Raw genomic sequence first — 25261 nt, forward strand, 5'->3', positions numbered from 1 at the left:
TGTTGCTAAATAAAATGCTATAGTGAACCACGCAAATCTCTCATTTACTGAAATAACTACAAACTGTAATTGAGGCTGATCCTGCCATATTGTTTCACGGATCACTTGGCTGTGAAAACCTTTAAAAAAAGTTAAAACAGTAACGCTGGGGTGACATAAACCATGAGATAGCTCTTAATATCGTGGTGGGTCTTCTTTCGTACAGCATCTCGATGTGGTAAGGATTCAACAAGTCGTTGCAAGTCTCCTTCAGAAATATTGAGCCATTCTGCCACTATAGCCGTCCATAACTGCGAAAAGTGTTGCCGGTACAGGATTTTGTGCACGAACTGGCCTCTCGCTTATGCCATAAATGTTCGATCGGTAGCTAAATCACTCGCTCGAATTGTCTAGAATGTTTTTCAAGCCAGTTGCGAACAACTGTGGCCCGGCGACGTGGGGCATTGTCATCCATAAAAATTTCATCGTCGTTTGACAACGTAGAGTCCATGAATGGCTGCAAATGGTCTCCAAGTAGCCAAACATAATCATTTCCAGTCAATGTACAATTCAGTTGGACCACACTACCCAGTATATTCCACATAAGCTCAGTCCACACCATTATGGAGCCACCACCGGTTTCCACAATCCCTTGTTGACAACTTGGGTCCGCCACGCGGTCTGGGACGTCTTGTCACGGTTAGCTCGGTTTTCCCCGTCGGAGGATCGAGTCCTACCTCGGTCATGGGAGTGTGTGTCGTCCTTAGTGTAAGTTAGATTAAGTAGTGTGCAAGCTTAGGGACCGATTACCTCAGCAGTTTGGTCCCATAAGAACTTACCACAAATTCCCAAAAATTATAACTTGGTTCCGTGGCTTCGTAGGGTTTCTGCCACACTAACCCTACCATCTGCTCTTACCAGCTAAAATCGGGACTCATTTGATCAGGCCACGGTTTTCCAGTCGTGTAGGGTCCAGCCGACATGTTCCCGGGCCCAGTGGAGACACTGCAGGCGATGTCGTGCAGCTAGCAGAGACAATGTGTCGTCTACTGCCATAACCCACTGACGCCAAATTTCGCCGCCTGTCATCGTACGTCCCACGTTCATTTCTGGGGTTATTTCACTCCGTGTTGCTTGTCTGTTATCACTGAAAACTCTAGGCAAATGCCACTACTCTAGGACGTTAAGTGAAGGTGCCGACCACTGCGTCGTCCTTGGTGAGAGGTAATGCCTGAAATTTGGTATTCCTCGCACATTATTCACACTGTGGATCTCGGAATATTGAATTACCTAACGATTTCCGGAATGGAATGTCCTGTGTTTCTAGCTCCAGCTACCATTCCGTGTTCAAAGTCTGTTAATTGTCGTCGTGCGACCATAATCACACCGGAAACCTTTTTACATGACTCACCTGTGCACAAGTGACAGCTCAGCCAATGCACTGCCTTTTTGTACCTTGTGTACTAAATACTATCGTTGCCTGTATCTGAACATATCGCTATCCCATGACTTTTGCCCCTCAGAGTATTCGCTTATGCTGGTCTTGATATGTCACTTTCTTGTTTGTTTTTGTTTATTTTTTCAGCTGTGGAATCATTTAGTTAAAGTTATAACAGTCTCCATAGCAGAATAAGGAAGAAAGGTGGCACGTCAATTGACTCTCATTAAAACACACCGAAGAGCCAAAGAAATTGGTACATCTGCCTAATATCGTGTAGGGCCCCCGTGAGCACGCAAAAGTGCCGCAACACGTGGTCGCATCGACTCGACTAGTGTCTGAAGTAGTGCTGGAGGCGAATGACACCATGAATCCTGCAGGGCTGTCCATAAATCGTAAGAGTACGAGGGAGTGGAGATCTCTTCTGAACAGCACGTTGCAAGGCATCCCAGATATGCTCAATAATCTTCATGTCTGGGGAGTTTGGTGGCCAACGGAAGATTTTAAACTCAGAAGAGTGTTCCTGGAACCACTCTCTAGCAATTCTGGACGTGTGGGATGTCGCATTGTCCTGCTGGAATTGGCCAAGTCCATCAGAATGCCCATAGGACATGAATAGATGCAGGTGATCAGACAGGATGCTTACATACGGTCACCAGTCAGAGTCGTGTCTATACGTATCTGAGGTCCCACATCACTCCAACTGCACACGCCCCTCACCATTACAAAGCCTCCACCAGCGTGAACAGTCCCCTGCTGACATGCAGGGTCCATGGATTCATGAGGTTGTCTCCGGTACACGTCCGTCCGCTCGATACAATTTGAAATGAGACTCTTCCGACCAGAAAATATGCCTCCAGTCATCAACAGGCCAATGTCGGTGTTGACGGGCACAGGCGAGGCGCAAAGCTTTGTGTCGTGCAGTCATCAAGGGTAGACGAGTGGGCCTTCGGATCCGAAAGCCCATATCGATGATGTTTCGTTGAATGGTTCGCTCGCTGACACTTGTTGATGGCCCAGTACTGAAATTGCAGCAGTTTGCGGAAGGGTTGCACTTCCGTCAAATTGAACGATTCTCTTCAGTCGTCGTTGGTTCCGTTCTTGCAGGATCTTTTTCCGGCCGCAGCGATATCGGAGAGCTGATGTTTTACCGGAATCCTTGTGTTCACGGTACACCCGTGAAATGGTCCTACGGGAATATACCCACATCATCGCTAGCTCGGAGATGCTGTGTCCCATCGCTCGTGTGCCAACTGTAGCACCACTTTCAAACTCACTTACATCTTGATAACCTGCCACTGTAGCAGCAGTAACCGATCTAGCAACTGCGCTAGACACTCATTTTTTATATAGCGGCCGCAGCGCCGTATTCTCCCTGTTTACATATCTCTTTATTTGAATAGGCATGCCTGTATCAGTTTCTTTGAGCCTTCAGTGTATCTCTTGCGACTGACTAGGAGGCGCTGTACGAAAAGTAATTATTCATAGAATGAGGAGAAGAAAACAGAAAATAATTATAAGAACAAATGTGATTTGTAAGCCTGACAAACTAAGGATGATAAAGAGAGAGCCAGTAGTCAGAGACGATGAAATTGCAAACTTTGAAGAAACTGCATGGAAGAGAACACAAAGAGGTGAAAGGTAAGGAATTGATGAGCAAAGGCATGACAAGAATGAAAAAGTGAAGGGTTGCCACAACTTACGCAAATAATAAAGAAAATGAAAAAATAAATAAACTGGAAGTGTTGAAAACAATTTTAGAAACATTGATGAAGGAGAAAGGAAGAAATAAAAATAAACTGAAGAACGACAGAGATAGTGTAATTATGTCAGGTAACTGTTATGGACAAATCATGTGATGTGTAGCAAGTTCCCACTAGCACAATTATGTAGCAACAGTGCCTGTACTGGAGAACACCCACACGTGGTGACCAGAATTTTGGGAAGGATGAAATGGTGACTAAATACTATATCGTGAAGCTTGGTGAGTAGAAGGATATTATGTTGAAGCATAACTCTAATGAATATTGCAACTAATGGTGAAGTTAACTGATGCAACTAATTCGAGAAATCAACCTGATTATGGTGTAAACTTTTTAGTTGTATCTGACATGACTCGGTAGTTCTGGGTACTCAGCTACTCCACCGCTTCGGCGACAAGAAGCTTCCCCTGCAACAGGACGGTGCACATCCACGTATGGCCACCATGCCACGTTGCACCACTCATGGCGCGCAGTTACCTCTAGGTGCAAGGTACCTCGGACACTCCGTCGCTAAATGCCATTCCGCACGTTTGCGATCGGTTGTATGTGAGAATGCGCAGTGCGTTGCCGTCAGAGGGGGTTACTAGTGAGATACTTGAAAGAAGTGACACAGAAGTGCTCTTTAGTGTGTATCTGTGTGGCAGATAGTATACATATAAATAGGTATGTTTCTGTTAACTGCCAAGGTTTGAGAGTGTGCTCAGTTGATTCTATTTATTTTTCCTCTTATATGTAAATTACCTCTCGCTCTTGTGTCATGACAGTTGTGATTCTAATAATAGGAGGTTCTGGTGGAATGTAGATGACTTAGGAGGAACGGTAACAACCTGTAGTGTTAGTGATCTGGTTTTTACCTCGTCAAGTTTCATGAAATTTCTTCTTTGATCATCCTCCTGTCACTATTGGATTTGGCGAACTGTTATTATGGAACACACATAATATTACGAAATTATTTATTGATCTCCTCATATTTATTCACATTAAGTTTCATTTTTACTACCAGGTTTGTAAAATAGAGGAGCCTCAATATTTTAACACAGATCAGAAAGCTGCATCAATTAACAAAATTTTCATTTAATTTACTTGTGGCAAGGACTGACATATTACGCTACACAGTGCTAGTTAACTGACATAGTAACTGTAAACTTTAACTGTCCAACCACGACTGATTGAAACTATGAACACGATGCCTATTGGCTTATTATAAACATCACTGTTTGGTGAAATAGAGGACTACCATATTTTAGTTACTAACGTAAAAGACAGAAACAATAAAAAACATAGAAATACAATAAGCAGGGAAGTAAATATGTTTAATTATACGCTCCATAACTATAAAATAATGAAATAATAGTTATTACTTTATGAGATAGAAGTTTTAATGCGTACAGGATTTCTTCAAGTTAACCAAGATAGTGAAATTTTTAATTTGAATAACTATCAAACTGACGTATTTTTTTAGTGAAAATTTACAGAAAAATCAGGACTACTCAACTGTAGAACTGGTTTTTGGTAAGAATAACATTTTGAGATTGGAACATTCTAAAACACGAAATTTTAAACACAAATAGCTTCTGAAATATAAAGTTTCTGCGAAAAGTAAAACATTTGTTGAAAAGAGAATGGAGGCAAATCAACTACATCAATCTTGAAGCAAACAGTTTGTGGCCGTATTGAGGTTTGAGATGCACTTAGCTTACAGATATCTTAAATTACAAATACTTCTTTAAATAAAATGTTTCCATATAAACTAGGTATACTATTATCATCAGAAGTCAGTAAAATACACTGTGAATAATGAAACTTAATGAAATATTACGACAGAGGATCGGAAAGTAACGTACAATAAATTTTTTCCCCTGGTATTGCAGCTGTAATGTTTATTTAACCGTATGTAATTCAGAGAAGCTGATGTTGGAGAGAGGGATCCAGAGGGCTGTGAAGCAGCCATTGAAGTGAAGCATGCTGTGCCCATCAGTGTGTTACAACACTGGCTGGTCAACTCTGCTCCGGGACACAGTTCAGCTGGTTGGTGGTCTTGTCCACATGAAATTCTGAGCATAAGTTTCAGAAGAGCTGGCATATGACGACTGTTTTCACAGGTAGCCTCTGATGGAGTATAATAAGCCTTTGATGGGACTTGGATAGGACATTCTGGATGGATGTATTGGACAGGCCCCACACCTGTGTCTTCCACAGATGGCAAGGGACTTGTAGTGAGTGTGGCATAAGAATGGACAAAGATATTGTGTAGTTTCGGTAGTAATGGAATACCACTTTGGAAGAGGTGAATTGTGAAAGATAGTTAAGGCCCTGGTCAATGTAGAGGTGCATGTCAGTGTCTCAGAAGTGGTACACTGGGCTGAGGACTACCAGACTAGACAAATGGGAGGCAAGATGTTGAGGCTGTGGAGGAATGAAAATAGGGTTTCTTGGTCCTGGATCCAGATCATGAAGATATCATCAATTAATTTGAACCAAAAAAGGGTTTTGGGGCTTTGGGGTTAGGAAAGATGACCCATAAACTAGCTGGCATAGGGTTTAGCAGATTTTATAGGAGGTCAATGGCACAGTAAATTCCTTGCCTGTCCAGTGTTGGACAGCAGCCATTGGTGAGAAGCCAAGCATCCACAAACAGCCGAGAAGTACAGAAGCTACTATTTCTCATAGGCACCTCTACTCAGCACACATCACAGCACTCAGATTAGCATGGACGTGGGAACACTGTCATTGCATTCTCAAAGAGTGTGAAACAGCTATCTTAACCAGTGAATCATAGTACATGCTGATAGTAAGCTATTAATATGTCTAAAGCAATATGGCACAATGTATCCTGCGTAACATGGCAACATTCAGTTACCTGGGAGATGTTTAAATAATATGAAGTAACATCCCTAACAAATCCATGAATGTCCCACACAATTAATCAGTGTAGGAAAAAACTACCTGATAATTCCATATTTTTATTTACCTAGAGCACTGTGAAACCAAGTTGTACATTACTGTGATCTGACTTCACCACAAGAAACTAATGCTAATCGACTTGTATTATATTGTTCGCTATCAAACTTTATCCCACTGTGACTTAACAGCAGTGGTACTCACTATGTAATCACAGTCACAGAAGTCTATAAAGAAATGTTACAGAATTCTGGTGTGTTTCAATTTGACAAAAACTATTTTCATTTTTTTTTCAGAATGGCATGTTCCTTAATAAATTTACTGTACTGGAAACAGTATTTCCACTAAAACTCACGGGAGATGACTGGAGAGTAGTCATCATGCTTGTACATCAAGGTGAGGAAATACTTAATGTGAAAGTTGCTGTATCGAAGCTTCCAATAGAAAAAAGAGACAAATGTGATGAAGAACAGGAAGACGATGAGGAAGATGAAGATGCTGAATAGCAGTATAAAAGCACAGTAGCGTAGTTACCTCCAGTAACGGACATTTTCTGATAAATAAACAGCCTCTGTGGAAAGTGTGCTTCATTAGTTCTCTATTTCCCCCAGTTACTCCAAACAAATAAAGCAAAGAAGTGCATCTGCAAAAAACCTGTAACAGATGGTATCAAAAAAACATCCTTTTACATTCTGTGTTATCAAGAAAAACGTAGTCCCTGGCTTTGTAAGAAAAGCACATTTGCTATGAAAACATTAATATATATACACTGCAATACTGAAAACTTATAGACCTACACTGTGTTTGAAGACACAAGTAAAAATTAACTAGTTGTTTACAGATTCTTCCCAATTGTATTTTATCTTTACAAAAAATAAATGAGGCTGCTTGTATGGGTTGGAAGTATTTGTAGTGGTTCATTTCCCCCATCAAGATTTACAAGTTCGGTAACAATGTATGAGCAGTTTAGCAGTTTACTACAAACTTTGCCTTGAGCTACACTGGAAAATATTGTATACAAAGTCTATCACTAATTTAATGAAACTGAATTCTGTAAATTTCTGTCAATTAGTAACTTTCAACTGTTTGACTTCATACACAGCTGCAGTCATTCCTCCACTGATCCAAATATTTATTCTTGCTTTTATTGATGACGCTGCACAGGAGCGTTACCTGTTTTTGCCTTGCAATAGAGTCTAAGAAAAAATTTGAAGTGGGCACCGAGTAGGTCAATTTTAATAAAATTAGTCACACTTTTCAAAGTCAAACAATGCTCATGCACTCACACAATAAACATTTCCTTAATAATTCAAGCTGCCTATTATCTTTGAGGTAGTATTAAATGGAATTTGAACACAACATTTTTTATGAAGTAGTGAACGAAGAGATGAATAACAATAATCATACACAAGCACTGAACACAAAATATATTTAACTCATTGCTTAGTATGATTTAGAAACTGATTCTTTTTCTTAGTAACATGAAAAGTATATAGGCAATTAGCATTCACATATGCCTCGAAATAGAAAAGCTTCCACCTAAAAAATAAATACATGAAGTGCTTGAAAGGTTTAATGCAATAAAACAATAGAATGCGCTGTCCTAACAGGTAAAAGTAACAATAATATTTCTTACCTTGTATCAGAATTTTTGAAGAAAATCATGAACATGGGCTCTCCATGACAGTTTGCCACTTACCTGAAGATCTAGGAATTTTGATTGTTTTGACTCACTTATGATATACCAATTCTGTGTATCCAAAACGTCAGTTGTAGTCTAACAGTGCGTTATAAACTGTATAAACTAAGTCTTACTGTTATGTAGCATCAGTTTTATTTTCTACAAGCTATGAACGTGGTCTCGAACTACACTATTTGATACCTTGCCTATGCTGCACTCAACATCCTTCACTACCAAGCTAGTGTCATCAGCAAACAAAAGTGTTTTAGAGTAATATGTCACATTAGAAGGTATATCAATTATATACATAATAAGTAGCAGCGGTTCCATATGTGACCACTGGAGCACTCCTCAATAACCATGCCCCAACCAGACTCCATATCACACCTCCTCTCAGCACTGTGGAGAATGATGTTTTGCTGTCTGTTCTTAAAGTGTGACAGGAGCCAATTGTGAGCTCTCTGTACGTTCATGTTTTTAGGGATGGTTGTGGGACTCGGTTGTTTGATAGAGGATGTCAAATTAAACACCTTTCAGCCGTCAAATTTCCAACCTTATTTTATTTGGCAGCCAGTTTCAGCCTTATACTGCATGATCTTCAGGCCCCTGACTGACGTGTAGGAAAAATCTACCTCGGTTGTGATTTAATCAGGGGCCAGCAGTACTGGTATTAGTAGACATTTACTGCAGTGATCACTTCAACTATCACCTGCCGACTGTTAGAACACTGTGCAGTAATATTTTGTGAGCAACATAACTGAACACTTTAGCTGAATCAATGAAGACAGCTGCCGGCCGGGGTGGCCGAGCGCTTCTAGGCGCTACAGTCTGGAACCGCGCGATCGCTACGGTCGCGTGGTCTAGCGGTTCTAGGCGCTCAGTCCGGAACCGCGCGACCGCTACGGTCGCAGGTTCGAATCCTGCCTCGGGCATGGATGTGTGTGATGTCGTTAGGTTAGTTAGGTTTAAGTAGTTCTAAGTTCTAGGGGACTGATGACCACAGATGTTAAGTCCCGTAGTGCTCAGAGCCATTTGAGCCATTTGAGCTACAGTCGCAAGTTCGAATCCTGCCTCGGGCATGGATGTGTGTGATGCCCTAAGGTTAGTTAGGTTTAAGTAGTTCTAAGTTCTAGGGGACTGACGAGCTCAGAAGTTAAGTCCCATAGTGCTCAGAGCCATTTGAACCAATTAAGACAGCTAGAGTTCACAACTTTTTGTTTAATCCATCCAGTGCCACACACAGAAAATAGAATATAACTTTTTCAGTCGCAATATCACTTCTGAAACCAAACAGTACATTTGACAGGAATTTATGTGATCTGAAACGATCAATTAATCTTATATGTACAGCCTTTTCAATAACTTTAGCAATCACTCGATATGCAGTAGTAGTATATATGTCCAATGCGCATGGTCATCGCATTCTTAGGTAATAAATTAATAAATTAAAATAATTAAGGAGAGAAATAATCAGGTGTAATCGTATCTATATGTACAGAATTTGTTTTTTAGAATAAGCTTGGTGGAAACAGCATCATGATCCGCATGGAGGATCACGAGATATTTGAATTTTAATTCAGGTTATTGATCTGCCTTGCTTGTGTAGCAGGGCAATGTTGGTCACAGAAACACAAGTTACTAGTGATATGGACTCAGTCCACGTCGTCAGGAATATTCGAATGCTTGTGGAGTTTTACTACCTATGTCCTAAGCATAACCACTGCGTAACTTGCTGAAGTGGACATCCTTTTTGTACGACCAGGAGGTGTTTCAGGAAGCCTAGAAGGATAGACAAAAAATAGTGCATGATAAAGTAACGTTTTTCATAGTTAGAAGGTATGAGAAATTCTGTCAGATCTCATTGCTACAGTGTCTACAATGTTGCAATCAATTTAAGTTGTTATAATATGAAAAGCATTAAACATTCTTAAAGTGTATGGTGTGACGTCACTGACACTCAAGACATGCAGCAGTGGACGAGATGCGCCATTGTTAGGAGGAATATGGCTGTCAGTTGTAGCACTTGGGCGTGTGGCGAACGTTAACTCAACATTTATGTCACAATAAGCTTTGATTTTTGTCCATATTAAGTCAATAATGTCTCAGCAAGTAAAGTCGCGTAGGAAGCGAATTTGTTTGGTGTTGCCAAAATATATTTTGTTTTCTGACAACTCACGCATACTTAGACAATGTCAGACAACATGCAAAGGTTAAGCTAGGTGCAAGGCCATCACTACAGTTCGTGTCAGTAAGTCGGATGCTTTGATTATTCCAGTGTTCACAGTCCCTTCGTCCTCTTGTGGCTTTACAACCCAGCATGGATCTTTCCCTCCTCACCAGTTGCCTTCCAATCTGCCCTCTCTTTTACTTTCCTTCTTCTGATTCCTAGGGCTTCCTCGTCATCTAGCCGTAGTTTACGCGGTCTATGATTTAATCTTCTTCCTGTCGGTTTGTATTGGAAGAACTTCTTTGTAGTTCTTGTGCCCTCTACCCTTATAATGTTCTCCCGTGAGGCTGTTCTTTTACTTTTAATTAGCCTTACAGTATCAGGCCCTTGTACGAGACTATCCAACTGATAATTGGTCCTTGGTCTCCAAATCTTTTTTTCAGATCCATCCATAAATTTTCAATAGTATTCTTCCTTCTGATATTGTGAGTTGTTCACCAGCGCTGGTGAGCATCCATGCACCTATGTATAGTCATTTTGAGCTATCATTTTCCATCCCGTGACATAATTATCTTTTTTAAATGTATAATAAAACCTATTACCGTTTCAAATCCAGGAGTTTTATTTCAGTGCTCATGGAATTCATTTTCTTAATATTAGCCCCAAATTATTCAAAACCCTCTACTGGGTCAAAATCTTATGCTTATCAGTTATCCAGGTTACTGTCCCCTGTTCTATGGAGTTTCATATATTTAGTTGTTGGTTAGTTAATTACCAGCCCCCTACACCGTGCAGCTTCTTTCATTCCACCACTGCTCTCTCCAGTGATATTCTTTGTCTACTGATAATTGCAACATTGTCAGCATATGCAGCCACCTGCGTGGTCGTTTTAGCTATATGCCCAGATATTTGAAGGTTCCCTATAATCGCTTCTTAGGTCAAACTGAAAAGTTTTGTCGAAAGAGCATCTCCTTGTCTGACTCCTTTATTGGCGTTGAAACAGTCAGTGGATTCCCCAACCACTCTCACCACTGCGTTGGAACCTGCAAGACTGTCCTAATAACCTAAATATATTTGGATTTTATGCCAAGCTGAATTATATTTTCTAACATCTCTTCCCTGTTTAGGGTGTAGAAGGCCTGCTTGAAGTTTATGTAGATATTGTTAACTCCTAGGTTATATTCATATGCTTTTTCCCGTATTTGCCTTGGTATGAATATCTGGTCCACAGTTGATCTATTAGGCTTAAAGCCACAATGATAATTGCCCAATATACAATGTATCTTCCACATATGGGACTGGTCTACTCTGTAGCCTTCTACATAAAATCTTAAATACCACATTCAACAGAGTAATCCTTCTGTATTTAGAGCAAAATATCTTGCCGTCTTTCTTATACATGGACTGAGCTACAACTACCGTCAATTCTTCTGCAATTCTTCCTTCATCCCATGTTAAACAGATAAGATAATGTATCCGTTTCTGTAGAGTGATGCCTCCTTTCTTTAGCAGCTGGTCAATTATTCCACCATTTCCTGAAGACCTGTGATTTTTTTTGACAGTTAACCACCTGCTATACTTCTGAAAGAGTAGGGTCATCTGTTTTTGGTTATGTTATACGGTATATCCATTGCTCCCCGCCAGTGCAATCACCCTTTAATATTTCTTTAAATTATTATTTCCCCTATTCTGTCAGCAGTTTTGCAACTTTATCCTTCAGCCCATTGCTTTTGGTCTATAGCTTTGTGTTTCTTCTTTTAGTTTCTTATAAAAGTTTCTGCTGTTATAATGCTCTTCATATATTCTATCGCCCTTTTTAAGGCTTCTCTTTTCTCTTCCTGTGTAGTCTTGCCGCTTCTATTCCTTTTTTATTGTATGTAGCCTGGTTAATTCTCATTTTTCATTTGACACATTTTACTCTCGCTTCTTTCTTCTGTTGCACCCCCAGTCCACATTCATCATCACACCACTCCCCATTTCTATGTCTTTTAGATTTCCCTACTATAAACTTTGCCACAGTTATGATATATTCTTAATACATTCCCATTCCTTATCTGCTTCATTACTGTGCTCCAATAACGGCAATTTCTGTTCAAATTTACATTCGAAAGCTGTATCTCTGTCTTCCAGTTTTTCCACATTCCATTTCAGCATTCTCATAGTTTTCGCTTTATATGGCATAAAATCCTTTTTCCTATTTTTGCACTCACAAAGTAGTAGTCCGAGTCTGAATTTGCTCCCCGAAACGTGTGTACAATTTCAGTGCCACTTGGCATTCTCTTGGATAACAATAAACGCTTAATTTGATTTTCATTTTTGTTCCTGGAATTTTACAGATACCTTTGTGAATATTTTTTTCTTGGGAAACTGTGCTTACTTTTTTAAGATCATTGGTAGCCACAAACCTGGGAACTCTCAGACCATTAGTACTTGGTTCCTCATACAAGCTTTCCTCGCCAAAAAAGGGCGTGGGAAGTTTCTTCTTTTACACGCTTTCCATTACTATTTCCCAGGAGCATTCTTCAATCATATGCAGGTATCCTTTCACAGACTTCATGTAGCTGATCGTAAAAACTACCCACCACATCCTCATCTGATTCTTCAGTTGAAGCGTAGATATACACAAAAATCGTGTTATAGAATCTTCCTTTTTTCTGAGGGTGCAGTTACTACTATTATATCGTGCAAAGGCAAGGATAGATTTTCATATGTTTTCGCTACCAGTATCATGATCTCCTTGTTTGTCACCTCTCCCAGAGTAACAGAATGTAAAATTTTGCTTCCGTATGTCCTTTCGCCTTCCAGTTGTACTGTTGGAGGGCAACTAATTACAACCCATAATCCAACACATCTTCGACTACGCTATTCATTGCTCCTAACTGTAGAAAGATACGTGTATTCCATGTTCCAAGTTTAAGAGTCCTTCCTGTATCCTTGCTCCATAGTTATTTCATTTTTTTCCAAGGCAGCAAGCATGTATAGTTGTGGCAGCTTAGCTACATAAATTCATGCATTAGTAACTTTTTGTTGAATATTGGTATTGTTGGGTTAAGAGTAATAAGTTAAGGTCACGCGAGCTCCGTGAAATCTGACCATAGCATTTGTAGCTTTGTGCAGTTGCTGTAACGAATCTACACCTACAAAACTGGAGGTCACTGGGCCGCGACAATATATCATTGTTTCATCCAGTTGGCAGTTATTCATTTATGGGTGAACCAGTTTCCCCCCAGAGTGTTGTTGTCATCGCACAATTCGTTATCTGCGCAGTGTACTGACAGCTTCGCTGCAAGTAAGGTCAGGTGAGTTTGACAGGTCGAAGACATAATGTTGGACTTCAAAGATGCAGAACCAACAGGTAGGTCTATTATTCACTAGAACCACACACGCTTGTCAGACTTCCGCTTGCTGATACAGGCAGTTTGTTTGCATTGCATTGTTGGTTAGGGTTTGGAAATAAGTTTTTTCTCTCGTTGTCAACCGATGTGTTTCGTTTCGTTTGATACAAAGAAGACAGAGGCAAATTAATGCAAAACACGAGAGGAAGTAGCGGAGAACATTTCAAAATGGTGCATCGTGATTCTGGGGAATGTAGTGGAATATTCCTGAAGAAGTAGTAAGATAGGTTTCAGAAGAGTGTATAACAGTGCTGGGAAATGACAGGGAATGATGCTGTATAATTAATAATCTAGTAGGTAATGCGTAGAAGATTTGCCAGCATTAAGTTCTGAGTAGGTAAATGCAACGTTGGGCCGTATCAGCTGGAGATTAAAAAAGTATCCTGCTTGCGGGAGGAAGTGGGAGTGAAGTAACGGATTGGGCACTTTAGCCAATGCAGATTGCGTCACGGAAGAGTTCATATCCCTGTGACAATGGATGGTCCCAACCGGCTAGAGTAAAGCATGACGACGCAAAAAAAAAGAAAGAAAAAAAAATGGTGGTACAGCACGGAGCAGCAGCGCAGTTGTTCAACGAAGCACCGGTGTTAGCTGGTGTAAGGGCAGACGACGCAGCACCGGATGCCTTCAAAACTGAGCTCTCTTATTCTTTACCAGCTGTTTGGTATGCTAGTAACATTACAGGACAGAATGCCTGTTACTGATAGACACCTAATAATTCCATTTCACCCCGCTGGAACAGAGGGTATACTTGACATGGGTGGAGTTAAGAGAGAGCTAAGTACCACTGAAGTTATCAGTCCTGATGAGAGAGCTAAGTACCACTGAAGTTATCAGTCCTGATACGTACTCGACAGATGAAGTAATGGAGCAGTTGGCTCCAGATATAAAGTCGGGTGCGAAAAATTTTTTTGCTGTTGTCACTGATGGACACGTTAGGTAATCTCAAGGCAGAATTACAAACAGAAATAGGTAAAGGTAATGAAGCAGTGAATTCTTGCGTGTCCTCAGAAATGAAGGAGCAGAAAGCAGATGTAAAGCATGACATAGACAAAAGTTTGGCCAGTACTAAGTAAAAATAGAGCAGCAGGTGGAAACAAAGTTGAAGCAGGCAGTTTCAAATTTATATTCAGATCGTAGCGGGGTGCAAAAAAATTACGAGTCACGAGCTAAGAAATCTGAAAGGATTAAGTGAAAAGACTGGAAGCCAACGAAACTCCTGCACTTTCACTGAGAAAATTGAGCTAAAGATTTTAGAATGTCTTTACTATATGAGCAGGCTGTGCTCCAAGAATTAAGTAATATCATTGAAGAGATAACGCTTGATCACAGCACTAATTTTAAGGAGCGTGTAACAAAGACGAGTCGCGTGCTGGGTGTCGGGCAAATAGCACGCGAGTCGCTCCAGAGTGACTGCCGCATACTAAAGTAGTTGACGAGAAATAGGTCAGAATCGACAGCGAGATTCCAAAGTTGTTACGAACTGTTATCTCAGTGGAGGCTACGTTCATCCATTGTTGAAAATTTACTTATTTCGATCCTCATGGAAACGTGCGTCTTCTAACAACCCTACCACAAAAAAGGTCAGAAATTAATTATGATTGTAGTGTTGCTCACGATGCTAAATATTGCATTTTCGGGCAACAACAAAGTTATATTATGTGGCAGGTGTCATTAGAGCACAGTTAATAAAGTCATTTCTTGAAATAATGGATAAACTAAGCACTCATCTTTTCTTGTTTCCCACGCTGGTCTCGTTGTGAACTCATGGCTCAATCGTCGAAAATCTAGGTGGTGATGATTCCAAGCTCGGATGCAAAGAGGACAAGGTATTATTCTGTGATATTCAAAAGTTTTAGAGATGTGTTTCATAAACCATTCTTGACGATTAAACTTTTGCAAGTTAGGACAATGATGATGTAAAAAAGTAATCAGCACTCCGAATTTAAGTTACACTTCTTTTTAATTAATTTTGTTGCAATATCACGTAACTCGTTCCAAAACATCACTTCACAATATAAAACATACTTGTAAATATCTTCCTCACTGTTAAAGTTCACATTTCATAAACTGACTACAATTTGCGTCTTTTTAACATGACGACCAAAGCTTGACTCTCTAATAACCGCTTACGCGCCCAAAAATCCTAGTTACAAGTACGTCAGTGATTATAGTGACAAAAGAAAGAATACACATAAGAATAATATCATTGCAATATATACATATCGATGTATCGAAGTACCTCTACATTAATGAAATCAAATCTGAATGTTGTCACAGTAATATGTTAACTATTTTACAGAAACACAGTAGAATATTGCTGCTATCGAGAGGTTGTGGTGAGGTGCCATAATGGTTACGTAATTCAAGTACCACTACAGTCTGAAACTATTCATACCGAAATTTGTGGATGTCTTAGTAGTATTCTGGACAGCAAACAAGAACAAATTTCTTTTGTAGCAGGACGTCTAGAGCGGTAATAAATATCAACCATATCATGGCACAATGAAAGGACTCTGCCATTATTGGTGAAATTAATTGTGTTGATGCAGGTATAGTTATTGAACTGTTTGTGGTGGGTATAGAATGAGTGTCATCACGTTATTTTTGGGGAAAGTTAGTTGCAGTGCCACACAATAGTTGTGATAATTATGTACAGTTCCTGGAAACATTTGAATGCTTGCACAGCCACTAAAGCTGCCGCAGGACGCTGGACGGTCGATGCGTCTTACGCGCGGTCTGGGCTGCGCCCCTGAGCTGTGCAGCAGGTGACACAACAGCAGCCACTGTAACGACAATGCGGAATATGACAACGAGCGTTCCACATGACTCGTTAAATCAGACAGTGTCTCGGTGCAGGGTCAGCCAGAGACGAGATCTGAGGCCCCAATTTTAATTCGAAAATTGGCAGATAAGCTTCAGGTAATGAGAACAAACCAAGTGCCAACAGCAAACGACACAGGGGACCTTGGTGGCATGGAGGAGTAGTCGATGGGGGAAGCAGACTCGCGGACTTGTTGGGCCAAGTCGTGGCCAGGATGTTCTAGAGGCCACGCTAGCAGTTGGAAAGCTTTCATGCGGCGCCAAATGTGCGTGGAGTGCGGTTTGATCTTCCCAGCAGTGGTTCAAACCATCATGACATTCTTGACGAAATTCGCGCCACGGATGGGAGCGGGACCAACTGTAACACAAACAATTAGGCATAACAATTCAGTGAGATGTCAAGTGTGGGAACTTTGGGCTCCAAAACAAGCATATTAAACAATGTAAGGATGCAAACACTTCTATAATGCAAGTGAGATAACTTGTACAGACCAGTAAATCAGGAAGCGTAAGAGTGCCTCTCGAGGAAAGTGACATCTATAAACTCGTAATCAGTGGACATTCAAAACGTTATCTGCCTCTGGTATTGAATAAGGACTATGGAATGCTTTTATACTTCCAGGCCGCATGGAGCAAAGTCAAGCACATTTGTGAACTGTTGCTTCGCGACAGAATGCTTAGAGAGTTTAAATGTCTGCCTGTGAAAGAGTAAAGACGGAAAATTCGGTAACTATGGCCTAGTTTGATAAAAAAGCAATAATTAAAGATTTGTTGTGCGAAGATCAAGCAGTACATACTACAGTTATGCATCTACATCTCATGATACTAGCGGTGTGTGGTGGAGGATACTTCTGACACTATAAGGTGCTTAAAACATCAGTGTAGACCTGTGCTGTGACAGTTCCACGCAAAACAACAAGGAGAGCAAGCCCCCTCCATGAAAAGCACGACCACACCATAACATCACTGCCCCCGAATTTCATGGTTGGCACTACACACGCTGGAAGATGACGTTCACTGGGCATTCGCCATACCCACACCCTGACATCAGATCGTCACATCGTTGCACAACTGACGCAGCACATCCGTCTTGTGTGACAGTTCTCCGAAAGTACCTTCCTGCCACTCGGAAGGCCACAATTTGACCCCTTTCAAACTCGCTGAGTTGGCTGTAGGAAGAACGAGTGGGTCTCCATGACATGGCTGCCTGCTTGCTTTAAGTTCGCACCACACTGAGCCTTCTGGCTGTGAGCATTCCGCAGACACGGATGGTGCTCTGGTAGCTGTGCGACTACGCTATCTGTCGGCGGACGACGTAGATGCCATTGTCAGCACATCTACTATACCCCAGGTGGCATATGCCGTCACTGGATTAAAATCGACATCATCTTTTCACGTGCGCTATTGTTTTTCCAGCAGTGTATAATGTTCTTCGTATGCTTTCTTTACATCAGGGAAAGTATTTATTTGAAGCGAATGCAGTTTCCTATTATTAACAAACAGAATAAATCTTCTGTTCGGAACGAGTCTCTCTTTCTGTGCTTATACTTAATACAAAATTATTTTCCACGCACTGCATGAAGTTAACTGTGTCATGAAACCGTTCTTTGAAACGTAAATTTTGTGGTGCAAAGGAGAGAGAGAGAGAGAGAGAGACAGGGAAAGAAAGAGAGAAAGGAAGAGAAAGAGAGAGAGAGGAAGAGGCGTTGGGTTTGTGCAGTGCGGCGAGGTGAGGCGACAGTTCAGCGATTACCGGTCATGCTCGATTATTCAAGCACCCGGTGTCTGGACAACGGACATGGAGCGAGTGCGTGAGCGAGCCGAGTCCTGTCAGGCCGGACACTAGTGGTTCGGTCCACCGCCGTATTAAGTGATAATCGGTGCCCCCTTCAGCAGGCGAGCTCTAGCCGGTCAAACATAAAGCGTTGCAGTACTCTACTGCACGTCTCAATCTGCCAATGCAGTACTGAAGTCCGGGCATGGAGGTGTGTCATGGCCTTAGGTTAGTTAGTTTTAAGTAATTCTACGAGTAGGGGACTGATGACCTCAGATATTAAGTCCCATAGTGCTTAGAGCCATTTGAACAATTTTTGAACCAAAGTCGGCTTTGGCTGACTACCGGCAAACCGTGAGCTTGGTAACCGAAAGGGAGTGGGATCGACTCCTGGTAGGACTACAGATTCTTGTTTAACCTAGCAACCTCCTCCCAGTGATGTGGAGATTCGCCAGAAACGAAATATATTTCGGAATCCACGTAAAACTGTTTGTCATTTTTCCCACTTGGGTAACTGGCTTAGGAGGCGCTATTCGCCGAAGTGCTGCCCGATTGAAAGACTTGCACCGAGACGATGCACCACACGAAACTGTTATTACCAAAAACCATACATATTTACACTGATGTAAAAATAGCAATACCAAAAAATAATTAATGAAGAGTAATCAGATGTTTGGAATACATTTGTCTAGGTAATATATTTAATACTTATTGCAAGATCACATGTTAATGTAAGGTGAGATAAGCCATTGGAAATGTAACGTGCTGGTACATTAATAACCGATGTAGTCCTCAGAATGTTGAATGCAAACATGCATGCATTGTGTTATACAGGTGTCGGATGACAGTTTCTGGGAATGAATTCCATGCCCGTTGTACTTGCTCCGTCAACACCGGGACAGTTAATGCTGCATCCGGATGACACTGGAGTTGTCGTCCAATGATGTCCATATGTGCTCGATTGGAGACAGAGGTGGTGATCGAGCAGGCCAAGACAACATGTCGACACTCTGTAGAGCATGTTGGGTTGCGACAGCGGTATGTGGGCGACCGTTATCCTGATGGAAAATACCCCTGGAATACTGTTCATGAATGGCAACACAACATCTACATCTACATCTACATTTATACTCCGCAAGCCACCCAACGGTGTGTGGCGGAGGGCACTTTACGTGCCACTGTCATTACCTCCCTTTCCTGTTCCAGTCGCGTATGGTTCGCGGGAAGAACGACTGTCTGAAAGCCTCTGTGCGCGCTCTAATCTCTCTAATTTTACATTCGTGATCTCCTCGGGAGGTACAAGTAGGGGGAAGCAATATATTCGATACCTCATCCAGAAACGCACCCTCTCGAAACCTGGCGAGCAAGCTACACCGCGATGCAAAGCGCCTCTCTTGCAGAGTCTGCCACTTGAGTTTGTTAAACATCTCCGTAACGCTATCACGGTTACCAAATAACACTGTGACGAAACGCGCCGCTCTTCTTTGGATCTTCTCTATCTCCTCCGTCAACCCGATCTGGTGCGGATCCCACACTGATGAGCAATACTCAAGTATAGGTCGAACGAGTGTTTTGTAAGCCACACCCTTTGTTGATGGACTACATTTTCTAAGGACTCTCCCAATGAATCTCAACCTGGTACCCGCCTTACCAACAATTAATTTTATATGATCATTCCACTTCAAATCGTTCCGCACGCATACTCCCAGATATTTTACAGAAGTAACTGCTACCAGTGTTTGTTCCGCTATCATACACTCATACAATAAAGGATCCTTCTTTCTATGTATTCTCAATACATTACATTTGTCTATGTTAAGGGTCAGTTGCCACTCCCTGCACCAAGTGCCTATCCGCTGCAGATCTTCCTGCATTTCGTTACAATTTTCTAATGCTGCAACGGGTCGAATCACCAGACTGAGGTACAAATTGAAAGTCAGGGCGTGCAGGAACACCACGAGAGCGCTGCTACTGTCGTACGAAATCGCATCCCAAAATAATGTAGGTCCAGCGTGTCCAGCACGCAGACGGGTTGTTGGTTGCAGGCCCTCAACTGGCCTCCACCTGACCGACGCACGGCCATCAGCGGCACCGAGGCAGAACCGGCTTTCATCAGAAAACACAACAGACCTCCACCCTGCCCTCCGATGAACTCTCGCTTGGCACCACTGAAGTCAGAAATTGCGGTGATTTGGAGTCAGTGGAATGCACGCTACAGGACGCCTGGCTCGGAGCTGTCCTTGAAGTAACCATTTGTAACAGTGCGTTGAGTCACTCTGGTGCCAACTGCTCCTCAGATTGCTGCTGCAGATGCAGTGCGATGGGCCAGAGCCATGCGCCAAACACGATGGTCTTCCCTCTCGGTAGTGCAGCGTGGCCTTCCGGAGTCTGAAGCCCGGGCATCTTGCGACTGTACACTCTCGTGATCACCACTGCCACCAATTATTTACAGTGGCTACTTTCCTGCCAAGTCTTTCTGCAACATCGCGGAAGAAACAGCCAACTCTTTGTAGTCCTACTACACGACCTCGTTCAACTTCAGTGAGGTGTTATGATGGCGTCATTTTCGTCTTAAAGGCATTCTTGACTAACATCGACACACCACGTCCAGTGCCAAAGGAACTACCATTCACGACCTTTACAGCGTGAATTTAAAAGCAAACTTAATTTCCATTCTCAAAACGGCGCTACTAGCGTCAGTCTTATGCGACTGGTGCGAAATTTAAAAATTTAAATAGGTGTTTAAGATGTAGAAACATGCCTACCAACTTTCGTTCATGTCTCACTACTCATTCTTGGCCTCACTTTCTTTTTGTGTGTGTGTGTGATGAATTACTGTCCCCACGCCGCATTTTTTCTGTAGGTGAAGGCTACTCTCAGGAAGCAGTGTAGAGATTTTGATACTCGCGGCAGAATGGCGCGACCGCAACGCCGACAACCTGGGGCCGAGGAGGCGCGGCGCATATGATGCTCCTCTATAACATTGGTGGCGAGCTGCGGTCAGGCAGTGCGCTCACGCCCTTTTGAGCACTGCAGAATGCCGGCAAATGCCGTGTGCTGCTTAAAATGTTTAATTTATATGAAACTGATGATATTCAGTTACCTAACTTAGTTCTCCGATTTTTAATCATAACCCTACATAGTGCCGGTAAACAAAATTACTGCACGCCAGACACGCTGTCCGGCCATAGATGCTCAGTGCCGCCCGTGCGACGCCGGTGCTGGTCGCTATTTCTACTGCACTGATTCAGAAACTATTTCAAGTTCCGTTTCACTCCGTTTCTAAGATACTTACGATTTTAAAGGCAAATTACCTTTTCACAGAATAACAGTTTAATGTTTGGAAAAAATTGGAAATTTGTGGTAAGAGCCTATGGGACCAAAGTGCTGAGGTCATCGGTCTCTAAGCTTACACACTACTAAATCTAACTAACTCACGCAAAGGACATCACACACACCCATGCCCGATGGAGGACTCGAATCTCCGACGGGGGGAGCCGCGCGGACCGTGACAAGGCGGGTCAGACAGCGCGGCAGTAATGTTTGAAATTTATCTGAAGTAGTTAGGAATTCTTATAAAAAACATATGTGGATCGAAACTGTGTGTCCCTCGACACCACAGTGACACATTCGACTTGTCGAACACTATCTGTACGTTCAAATAGAGAGATCATATGGCACGGAAACTTCAAAGTAGAATGAATAGTTTCTAGTATTCTGATATTCCTGTAATACCAAGATTTATAAATTTCATGCTTATCCAACACAAACTATGTCAGTCAAACTTTGTTAAATAATCTCGATGAGTGGTTTGCAAAGTCTAATAGCACTGAATACACTGAGGTGATCAAAGTCATGGGATAGCAACATGCACATGTACAGATGGCGGTAGTATCGCACACACAAGGTGTAAAAGGGCCGAGCTGTCATTTGTACTCCGATGATTCACGTGGAAAAGTTAACGACGTGATTATAGTCGCACGACGGGAATTAACAGGCTTTTCGGAATGGTAGTAGGAGCGGGACACGTGGGACATTCCGTTTCGGAGATCTTTAGAGAATTCAGTATTCCGACATCCGCAGTGTCAAGAGTGTGCCGAGAATACCCAATTTCAGCTATTACCTCTCACCACGGACAGCGCAGTGGCCTACGCCCTTCAGTTAATAATCGAGATCACCAGCATTCGCGTAGAGTTGTCAGTGCTAACAGACAAGCAACAATGCGTGAAATAACAGCAGAAACGAGTGTGGGACGTACGACGAACGTATCTGCAAGGACAGTGCTGCGAAATTTGGCGTTAATGGGCTTTGGCGGCAGACGACCGACGCGAGTGCCTTTGCTAACAGCACGACATCACCTGCAGCGCCTCTCCTGGGATCGTGTCCATAGCGGTTGCATTCTGGATGATTGGAAAACAGTGGGCTGGTCAGATGACTCCCGATTTCAGTTGGTAAGAGCTGACGGTAGGGTTCAGGTGTGGCGTAGACCCCACGAAGCCGTGGATCCAATTTGTCAACATGGCACTGTGCAAAGCTCGTGTTGGCTCCGTAATAGAATGGACTGGGTCCTCCAGTCCAACTCAACCGATCATTGACTGGAAATAGCTATGTTCGGCTACCTGGCAACTATTTGCAGCTTTCCAGCGATGAAATTTTTATGGATGATAATACGCCGCCTCACCGGCCCACAATTCTTCTCGAATGGTTTGAAGAATATTCTGGACAACTTGAGCGAATGATTTTGCCACCGAGATCTCCCGACACGAATCACATCGAACATTTATAGGGTGCAATCGAGAGGTTGGTTCGTGGACAAAATCCTGCCCTGGTAACATTTTCGGAATTATGGATGGCTGCAGAGGCAGCATAGCCTCAGTATTTCTGCAGAGGACTTCCAACGGCTTTTTGAGCCCAACCACGCTGAGTTGCTGCACTACGACGCGCAAAAGGAGATTCGACACGCTATTAGGGGTATCTCTCTTTTGTCACCTCACTGTATAACTGCAGTGTCGAAGGTCTCCATGTTAATTGTATACACATGGCTGTGAAAATTTACGTTACCCGTCCACAGAAAGGTGTAATCGGTTTGACACTTGTAATTTAGGTGCCATGAATTGGCGGAACTCAGATGACTTACGTTCTGTCTTTGTTCTGTCTTCTCACAGCATTTCACAATTTTCCTAAGATTTTGTCGTCTGGGATTAGACTCGATTATGTTACTCGCCAGTCGTCTCGTTTCAGATTGATGCTAAGCAACGGCGTGTGGTGTTGCAGGAACCTCTGTACTCTTCAGAACTGCTGCGCGTTGCTATATGTTGTGTCAGAGGATATGTGGAAGATAATAACCACACAATTAAGCAAACCATCCAGTGATAGTAGTAGGAAGTAATTAGGCTGGGATGACCGGAGAGATGCCCCCGATGATGGGTGAAATTGAAAAAATTGAAAGAAAAAGAAAAAAATGAGGAAAAATTAAAATTGTAAGGAAAAGCAGAAAAATAAGTGAAAGAGATCAGTCAAGAGAAGTTTTTCGTTGTGTCAGAATAATGAAAGATTGTGTTGAAAATCATTCTGACGTAAAGATATGCAAATCGTTTACCTCATTTAGCCAAGACAAAGATCAATCTGCATTAGTATATGAACATCAATTAAGTGAATACCTAGGTCTCGATTCGAGGAAGCATTTGGGCCAAGACTATTACGGAGAATACATCATGACCGTCGTATTCATTGGTGTGCAAAAAGTAATGAAGTGTCTATTTAAATTTAGTCCTCGAAGACTAATCAAGGAACAACTATGTATTTCGAAGCTGTTGAGAATATCTTCACTTTTTTTATCTTTTGTCACAGCACGCTACGCTGGTAGGACTTAAAAACTTGTTCCGTGAATACTTTCTGGGTAACAATAGAGACACCAAATCGAACTCTTTGCACTGTCAGATAAGAAACTGTCTATACACTGAAAGAGAGACCAATGGCGTTCTTAGTTAGATAGTTGATTAGTCAGTCTCATGTTCCATGAATCATTATGCACGATCAGCATTTGCATGTCTTTTTGTGCTAAAGACAATCTTAATGTGGAGCAATAAATGTCCTTTTTCCTTTCTGGTATTATAATTACGCAAATCATTGCTCCTTTTGAATTGCAGTGGATCATTTTCAACAAAATTCATGAGGAAATAAATATACTGTGAAGAGGTAGTCATAACGCCCAACTCTACAAGGAGTTTGGAAGATCTGCACAGCCGGCCAGTGTGGCCGAGCGGTTCTAGGCGCTACAGTCTGGAAAAGCGTGACCACTACGGTCGCAGGTTCGAATCCTGCCTCAGGCATGGATGTGTGTGATGTCCTTAGGTTAGTTAGGTATAAGTAGTTCTAAGTTCTAGGGGACTGATGACCTCAGCAGTTAAGTCCTATAGTGCTCAGAGCCATTTGAACCATTTGAAGACCTGCACAAATATCGTGACCACATGAAAATATTGGGTTGGTGCATAAGTTTGTTGCGTTTTTCCATAAGTTTCATAAACGCAACAGATACACATAACAGAGACTCTAGGCATTAATAACATATTCTCCTTCACTATTTACAACAGTCTGACGACGCTGTGGTAGGTTTTAGATTTCACAACTGTAAAAAGCACATGGTTTTGAGGTGAAGAGCTCGTCGAGCCATGTTCGGAGCGCATTTCCATCCGGAGAGGAAGTTCCTTGAAGGTTGTTGGACAGAGAGCAGAAAAGGCGAAAACCTGAGAGCGCAAGATCAGGTGAACAAGATGGGTGTACAGTCACTTTCCAACCAAACTCTTGTGTAGAGTATTTTGCCAGTCTAGCTTACAGCACGCGGTGCCCATACACCCTATTTTTGGACCTTCCCCCTTGCACGATGTTGGAATGATCACAGTTTATCACGTTTGCCAGTCCTCGAGTACACTGACATGGATCATTGTGGATTAATGCGTTTAAACGATCTTCATGAAATCCCGGACGTCTTCCTGAACATGGAGAGTGACAAATGTCAAAACGAGCCTCCTCACAACGAGAAAACCATTTTCTTGCCGCGCTTTGCCCAATGTTGTTATACCAATGCACGGCGCAAATGTTTCTGGCTGCCTCCGCTGCCGTCACCCCTCTAATGAACTCGAACAGAAGAGTATGTCGGAAATGTTCCGATTTATCCGCTTGGCATTCCTTTTCCTAGCGTCCACAAGTCCACTCACTATCTCCAAATGACAAAATAGGTAAACTCAAATAGCAACAGTGAACTACAATTAAAAAATGTCAGTCGCCAAATAAACCTGTAGCAACCGCAATAACAATGTACAAAACAAAAACACTATGAA

At 42.1% G+C, this 25261-nt stretch overlaps 1 protein-coding gene across 1 annotated transcript in view; it reads left to right on the forward strand.

Moving 5' to 3' along the window:
• LOC126157608 (uncharacterized) overlaps nucleotides 1-6666 on the forward strand; it is a 54263-nt gene extending 47597 nt beyond the window's left edge. The window contains exon 4 of the mRNA XM_049916386.1: nucleotides 6378-6666. Coding sequence (XP_049772343.1) covers nucleotides 6378-6587 — 210 coding nt within the window. The 3' untranslated portion in view covers nucleotides 6588-6666. The remainder of the gene's footprint in view (nucleotides 1-6377) is intronic.
• The last annotated feature ends 18595 nt before the right edge of the window (nucleotides 6667-25261 follow it).

This window comes from Schistocerca cancellata, chromosome 2, assembly GCF_023864275.1.
Source record: "Schistocerca cancellata isolate TAMUIC-IGC-003103 chromosome 2, iqSchCanc2.1, whole genome shotgun sequence".
Taxonomy (NCBI): domain Eukaryota; kingdom Metazoa; phylum Arthropoda; class Insecta; order Orthoptera; family Acrididae; genus Schistocerca; species Schistocerca cancellata.